This window comes from Buteo buteo, chromosome 4 (genome assembly GCF_964188355.1).
Source record: "Buteo buteo chromosome 4, bButBut1.hap1.1, whole genome shotgun sequence".
NCBI lineage: Eukaryota > Metazoa > Chordata > Aves > Accipitriformes > Accipitridae > Buteo > Buteo buteo.
This window is the reverse complement of record NC_134174.1, coordinates 9,900,091-9,908,537: the sequence shown is the minus strand read 5'-3', so window position 1 is coordinate 9,908,537 and position 8,447 is coordinate 9,900,091. Positions and strand designations below refer to the sequence as shown.

Here is an 8,447-nt window from a genome sequence, read left to right as displayed (position 1 = left end):
AGAGTGAAAAATTCCACAGTGCTCTAACAGACCTAGATCAGTTGCATCCTCTAAATTTCAATTATTGCAGAACAAAAAATATCACTTCTCTGTAACTATCTAGTATGCAAAACAGCACAAGCAATCTTTTTCATCTGTACTGGACATTGGACAGCTATTAAACTGGGACAAGAGTTGAGCCTACATTATCTTTACATAGAACAGCAATTAAAAGTCAACTTACATGGAGCAAGAAAACATTCTACTCCAGCATATACCATAGGAACAGCAACATGCGAGTAAGTCACAAATAATAATATAAGAATGTGCTTAAGCAGGTGTCTGATTCAGGACCTCTGATGAGCATGCAGATGTTTCAAAAACAAACACAAAGTCCAGTGAGGTGGGAAGCTTTTCATTGTGCTCACTGAGCTTTACTCAGCTCCTAATTTTTTTGTAGTACAGTCACTAGAACAACCACTGACATGGCTAAAGTTGTAATTTTTTTGGTTTGTTTTCAAAACTGAATTCATCACATTTTAGCAATTTTATTTTAGGAACTGTAAAGTTATTGCTCAATTAAAAGTTGATATTTAAAACCTTTAACCTGTAGTGAATTACATTAGACAAAACTATAAAGCCCTAAAAATAGGGCTTTATAATAGAAGTACTGACAAAACCCTAACGAAAAGAACACCAGTGGCCCTCCTATAATAATAAAATAACAAACAGAAGAGGAAAGTTAAGCCTTCTTCGGAGGAACTTGCACAGTCTGTCTGTTTGTTCTGGTTTATTGAGCTATTCAGTGTGGTATTGTTCAGCGAAAGCAGAGTTTATAGGAATGCATTTTTTCTGCGTAGTGCTATAAACCAAGAAAAAAGTGACATGTGAAACTAAAGGGCCTAAGGGACTGGTCATTGCAAATCATAGCTGAAATGTCTGCATTTCTTTTGTCTGCTCTTTTCCTCTCCTGCCCCCAGCCACAGCAAGAAATGTGAAGTTCAAGTCAAGTCATATTTGATATTTACTTGATGTGCTGGATCTAGCAGAATTACCATAGTCTCTTTACCCTTTTTCCATGCAGAAACATGCAGCTTCATTTGCCTCTGCATAAACAATCATAATTCATACTAACACACTTATAAGAAAAGATGACCATGAAACTCCCACAGAAATGAATATAATATAGCTGTATGAAGCATAAAAGTAATACAGGTTGCAGGGGTACTCCATGATGAGGGGTGTAAAGAGGAGTTTTGTTCCCAGGGCAGATCATCAGATTTAATTTATACCAGGCTATAAGGTGGAACGGCCTGAAAAAGCATTGGGCCTGTATGTGAAACAGGATTTGTCCCTCAAAACCTGTTCAAAGTGCCTCAAACGTAGCTCAGCAGTACGTGTTAGTGTATTGGCAGACACGGCAGGCTCACACGTGGAGTGAAGGCCTAGCTCTTTTGTTTCACGAAGTCTTCTTTGCCCAAAGAAAAAGGGTTATAATCCTGTGCACATTAATTCTTAGTAACCGTTTAGGTGTACATTTTACCTCATTATTCAGCATCAACTAAACTGGGTCAATTAAACTAAGCCAGAGTTGTACTGTTGGGATACAGTTGGTTATTGCGGGCTTTCGGAAGGCAGAGAACTGTCTCTAAATCTGGAGGACAAATAACCTCAGATGATCAAGAGCAATTCAGGAAGGACTGTCTGAGCCTCTTTAGCTGCAAACACCAGGCTCCAGCTCACGACCAGAGAGCCTCGGAGCAGTATAGAGCGGTACGGAGCAGGACCTCCCTCACACATTAGCGTCTGTATTGCTTGCTAAGACCTGCCGCCTCAAAGGGCCGCTCCGAGGCGACTGCCCCAGCGAGACCAGAGGATGGCGTCTCCAGCCCCGCCACGGCCCTGCTCGTGGGCTGCGCCAAGCCTGGCCCACCCGCGGCCTGCCTGCCAGTCCCCATGGCCGCGGAGGTGCCTGAAGCCCAGGGCCGGGGCTGGCCTGGCTGGGGAGGACAGGCCTCGGCTGCCGGGCCCTGCCCTCACAGCCCTGGGAGCCCTCACTGCCCCCCGGCCCAGGAAGCTGCCGTCCCTCGCCATTCCCTGACAGACATCTTCTTGCTCCATACCTCATAGTTCAGCTATAATGAAGACATGCTTTGTACTGCCCGCCGAGGCCCGATGTTACCCCTGTTGATGAGAACAGAACATTCTTAGGTCTAGAACTAACAGATGTGGCGGGAGTGGACTGTATGCTAGTTTGGCTGGAGTGCACGGACGCACAGCGGCTGGGGAGGGCGGCTCATCAGAAACAGGGTGCCCCATGTGTGTTGAAGAAGACATTAGCCCTCAACAAGGACTGCAGCAACTATATAATGACCTTTCCGGGTTAAAATTGAGGCAAGAGGAGCCCCATTTCCTAAAGGGGTGAAAAACTACTATGAAAGAAAGGGAAGTTGCTTTCTTAACCTAAGTGAAACTTTTTCAGTATAGAATTGCTTCGCTAGAGCTTTGGGATTTATCTCAGATCATCCTGAAGTTCTACAAAATGTCAGCCTTTGATAAATTCCAGGACAAAAAAGTCCCAAACAAGGCCTGTTCTCCACGGTTTTTCTAAGAAGCGCCTCCAACCCTTCACATGAGTATTTATGGGGAGCAAAGAAGCTGGCTGGTTCACTAATACTCTGATCTACTTGTATCCTGTTACTGAGCATTCTGGGGAGAATAGTCCTTTTGTTTTAGGCTTTGGAAAAAGCCATCATAACTTTGCCTCCCATTAAATCTATGTTTGATGGGGAGCTCAGTGAATGTGACCTGTAAGGAAACAGAATAGTGCGTTTCAGTCTTCACAAAGGAAACATTTATAACAATTTATAGCTGAGGCCGCCAAACGTGTTCTTCAGAGATGCACTAGAATTACTTGTAGAGCCTCAAATACTTTAGGGAAAAGGGGATTTCATCTCAGTGAAAGCTGGCTGTTTAAATGTGTGTGTGTATATATATATATATATGCATATATATATGTATCAACAAACTAGCATTAAACCCCAAATATTTCTTCTTTCTTCCCACTCAGTGTCAATGAAGGTTGTCCCTAGGCATTGTACATTCCTGGCAATGCAGCAAAGTAGTAACAGAAGACGATCAATTTAGCTGTGCTCTGCAAAGAGTTCTAGCAAAGGACACAGCATGGCTACATCCAGAAACAAGGGTCTTCCCTTGTGAGTATTTATAATCCATGCACTGGACAGACAAAAAAAAAAAATTACTCTGGTCTTTCAGTTAGTGGATTCATGGTTTGCCATATCCATTCTGTCCTTGTATTTGCAGACATCTTTTGTATCCCACTGAGTTGCCTGGCTGCTGCTGAGGACTTATTTTCATTTTCAGAAGACAGTAGTAACCATAAAATATCCTTACAACATCCTTTTGAACTGGACATCTCTATCCTTTCTTTACAGGAAGGAACATGGGCAAAGCTGAATGGATTAGTGATGATTAAGCACTACTGGTTGTTTCTTCAATTCTGTATGTGCCAAATGGAAATAATGATACCTTCTTTTCTCCACTTCTTGTCTAGTATATTTAAACTTCATGCTTTCCAGGGCAGCATTTGTCTCATTAGCTGTTTGCACAATGCTTAGTGCCATGGCACATTACTTTTAGATAGAGCCCCTAGGCACTTCTAAACAGCTGCTAAGTTTACCTAAGGATACAAGGGATGTCGATAACAGACAGAACCTGATTCCACTTGCTGTCTGTGCAAGCCAGTTTCCAAAAGGATGCAGCATAGCTGTACTGAGCCATTAGCACCTCACAGAGTGAATTTCATAAAGTACAGCAACTTGCTAGCATTCACATGGCTTCCAGGCTGATTTACAGGTTTGTTCATGGGTGGGGGGGTGCTGATGTGTGGCTTTATCTGCACAAGCCCACGCAGTCGTGCCAAAAGATAGGCTGAAGATAAGTTTGTAGCTTTCATTTCAGGCATTATTAGTTTGTAGTCTTCAAAAAGAAACAATAAATGCCATTAATAAAAATAGCAACCCTTCTGGCCTAGTAAACAGAGCTCATATACATTGATAGCATTATATTGACAAACATGCACTCCATACGCTCATGAAGGTTACAGGGCACGTTTCCATGCAAACAGTCAAGACAGCGAACTTCAAACATTTGGAAGAAATGTTTATTTAACAACTGAATACATGCTAAAAGAAATAATTTACAGCAGCAGTTTCATTACATTTTTTTCTCTCCAGTTTTCTAGTTCCCATCTGAATTGAAGTGACAAATACAGAAGTAGAATTATTTACTACCCAGTGAGGAATGTGCTTAAAGAATAAGCGCATAACTTTGGCACTGATATAGCAAATAAAACACCTTATCACCTGTGTGGCAAAATCTTGCATTTTAGTATTATGCTGAACACACCGAAATGGAGTACCTCTAGATAACAGTACTTTACACTGTACCTCCTTATCTAGTCAAAAATATTTACATCTCTTTTGGCTAATGTGTAGGTAGCAAAAACTGAACTATTAAACACATACCATTGATATTCACTAAATAATACATAAAAAGGATCAGTAAATGCGCATTCACATGCATTTAATTTAATTTCATTTTTTTTACATAGTGACTTTATTGGGTCATGAAGATTTAACTCTATTCTGCAAAGATGCACATTTTCTTACTTTGATGTTATAGTTTAACATAACCATACACTTTTTAGGAGCCATTGAACAAATTCCCATCTTCAGTGATCCATGCAAGTGCAAAGTGTAGATGAGTAAGAATAAGATTCAATGCATTTTTGTTCCTTGCAATGGGATATCTTAAAACAAAACAAAATAGGTCTTTCTGGTTATAAATGAAATTCTTTATTTCTCTCCAGCTTAAATACAACTTTTTACTTACTTTTTCTAAAGTCTGTAACTAGAGGTTTAGAGGGTTTTATTGATGATGTACAGAAATACTATTTTTAACTTTACCTTCAAATGTTATGTTGCTTTAAACAATAATGACACAAATGGGGGTATGAATTTTACTGAAGCTGTAGGGCGTCTTTTTATACATAAGTTCAATAAGGCCTATGTTCTTTGAAAAAAGTTCATTTCACATCAGTATTAAATGCTACTTTAACTTGACCATAATATGAACCTGAAAATCAAACGTTTCCACTGCTGGCTTGATCTTCTGCCCTCTTATTTCTATAAGCAAATACAAAAACATAAACAAGACTACTCATGTCAGCGAGGGTTGAAGTTTGTAAGATCTGATCATATCAATCATCCAATTAGACTGCAAGTTTATGGTAAAAACATTGCAGCTCCTGTAATTTTGTTCCCACAGGTTATCTTTCTCTGTATAAAAAAACCCATTTCTTAGAATCCTGACTTAATTTAATCTGTTTCTTCTTCAGGGGTGGTGAAAGAGGTTGGTTTTGGTTTGATTTTTCGCAGCAAGTTGCTATAGAACTGGTTGCTATGAGCATGGTAAAGAAAAAGAAGTTAGATAGCAATTCCATTAATGTGTAAAAAAGGAAACAAAGTCATTTAGAGTCTGTTGAAATCAACCTGTATTTTTCCCACTGAACTCTCTGAGGTTCATTTTTAAACTGTTTTCTTTTGTAACAAAGAGGATTCTAACGACTCAATGGTACACAATAGCCCTACACAAAAGGCTAAAGAGTGTTCTGTGATTACAATTAAATAATTCAGCTGACAACAATGCTCAGAAATTAATCATAAGCTGAGCTGAAAAATTAATACTTCTGTACAGGAAAGCACATAGTTGAACCTATGTTTTAATTCATCCCTATTCAGCACATCATGAAAGCATGGGAATTTAATGGCATACTAAAGTTCACAGGAGTCAAGTTAAACATAAGAGAGATGTAAAGTTGCTTTAAAACTAAATTCCCCAGTGCTTTCCTAAATCATGGCCTTACAGCATTGTCCTGGTCCATTCAATGAATTTTTTGCTAAAGAATTAAATGACAAAAAACCTTGCAAGTTCATCCTCTGCAAAACTGGAGTGGGCCATTAATGAAAATCCAATTGCTATGGAGGCAAGAAGCCAAGGTTTCACTATTCAGAAGGATACTTGAATTAGTGAGTGGCAAGGAGACTGGGATGTATTGTGAGAGAAGCTGTCACAGCAGTTGTGTTATATTGTAAATGATAAGGATGATAGTGTAGTGATTGATAAATTAAATAATCTGGAGTGAATAACAACAAAACAGATCAGTCATCAATACAGACACACTTTTATATAAAAGCTCCTTTAGCAAACTAAGGACTTTGTTCTAGTAATTTTCCCCACAATGACATTACTTGAAATTATGTCATTTACGGACTCTACCAAGATAAAATATGGGAGGCTGGAGAAAGATGATCTCAAAAGAACTGGACACCATAGAACTGGGGACCAAAGGCACATCTGTGCTGAGGTGAATAAATCCACTACTTATAACCTTAAACTGACACTTATGGTGCAAGTACATTGTCTGTTTTACCCTGTTGCTCTCCTGTATATAGAATAAGACAGAAGTGCAGGACCAACTTATCTCTTACTACAAACTAGTCTTAAGCTGAACTTCACCAATTTACTACTGCAGCAGACTTCACCCACAGATAAAACTGTCCCTTAGATCTTAAAACAGAGAGCTGGCTTTGAGGTTACTGTTTACGTGGCCTAGTGCTGGTTCTTTGCATTTGGGTGATCTGGCCCACAGAAAGAATGGAGCACTGAGAATCAGTAGTGTGGACATTTTTCTACCACTGAGCTGGGAACAAAACTCCTTAAACTGAATGTGAGCTTTGCTCATGGATATATGACAGTCTATGAGCCACAGTACTTAAATATTAGCATTCACAAATATTTACGAACCAAGAAAGCAAGAGTGTAATTAGTAGAGGGAATTTTAATGCTATTTACTTTTTTTAATTAAAAAAAAATATACAACTGAAATTCAATGCTCTCCTCTTCATTGGTTCAATCTATAGCAAGGTATTATACAAGTTGAATCATTTCAAATACCATACTTAGAAAAAAAGAATGCAAAAGACTTCCATGCTATACAGTGACTTTCATGTTAAAATAGCTTAGTTTTAAAATTGTTTTGAAGTTACATGTCATACAGATTACTGAGAGGGGAGGAGGTTAACTGCAGTGTGACTAGCTCCCCTGGAAGGTTTTCCAAACAAAAGAGTAAAGCAGCTCATAATTGGAAGTTGACTTTTTTTCCTCTAAACCAATAATTAGAAAGTACAATATTTCTAAGACAAAAAGTCTAATCTATTTTAGAAAAGAGCTAATGTTTGCTGCATATTTTTCATGGTACATTTAAATTATAGTTTTAATAAAATACATCTTTAGATCAAAGCTGAAAGAAGTCATCAGTAGTAGGCCAGTGTACTCCACATTTTTTGTTCTTCCAGATGATGGATGGCTTATGTTGTTCAGATTTCCACAAACAATCTCATTCAGTATTGTTTTTCCTCTTCTAGTACATATAAACAGGAGAACTGGTAGACAAAACAAGAACAAAATCCTTGTGTCCAATCACGTGTTTAGACGTTCATCAGCTTAATGAGTTCATGCAGTTTTATATATAAGTCTAGAAATGGTAGTGCTGATGATGAAAGGTGGGGTTTGTTTTTCTTTAAGATGACAGCATGAAATACAGCATTTTATTTATATCTCAGGCAAAAGAGAAAGCAAAACTTGCCTGCTGACCACTTGCAGAACTTTTTGAGCAGTAAGCTAGGTCCGGGTGAGTTATCATCCTTGAAACTCTGGTCTTTCTGGTCTTAGAATCAGAGCAGAGAGGAAGGACTTACTAGGAAAGTTAGAAATGGATTTTATTTAAACCTGGTGGAAATTGTTTGAACTTTCCACTCTTGTAAACATCCACATAATGCCATGAAAAAGTTCATGAATATTGCATTTTTTTCCAGTTATCTGTCTATACAAGTTTCTACTTGGATGAGGTTCCTAGAGGTAATGTAGCTCAGACACTCCGTGGTGCCCTCTCAAATTCATGGGTCCTCCTGTTCCTACCTTTTTTATTCTCTTGTAGGTGCTTCCACTTATTTGTATTCACCTGCGTATTGGCAGGCCTTTGTCGGCGTTGTTTGCGGTCTCTTTTCCAAACCTGCTCACAGAACTCATCCATTGTGTTGAGATTGGGGTGATTGATTAACTGCATGAAGTCTCTATACCAGATCTTCTGACTGGGGGTCATGCTATTGGTAGCATCCTTGGTCTTGGAGGCATCACCATCTTCTTCTTTATGGAGCAGCTCTTCCAGGTGGTCAGTATCAATTACTTCCAGGGTCACTTTGAGCAAAGTTTGCATGAAGCCATGCTCCACAGCATGACAAAAATAAATACCAGAGTCTCTCCGTTGAAGACTTCGTAGCAATAGGCCCTGTTCTGTCCGGATCATGTGATCATCCACTTTTATC

General features: G+C 39.0%; 1 protein-coding gene across 2 annotated transcripts in view; it reads right to left on the bottom strand.

Annotated features, from left to right (window-relative positions):
* Positions 1 to 4,154: 4,154 nt before the first annotated feature.
* SEMA3A (semaphorin 3A) overlaps positions 4,155 to 8,447 on the bottom strand; it is a 251,245-nt gene continuing 246,952 nt past the window's right edge. For both annotated transcript variants that reach the window (XM_075024731.1, XM_075024732.1), the window contains one exon: positions 4,155 to 8,446. In XM_075024731.1, the coding sequence (XP_074880832.1) occupies positions 7,991 to 8,446 (456 nt within the window). In that variant the 3' untranslated portion in view covers positions 4,155 to 7,990. The remainder of the gene's footprint in view (position 8,447) is intronic.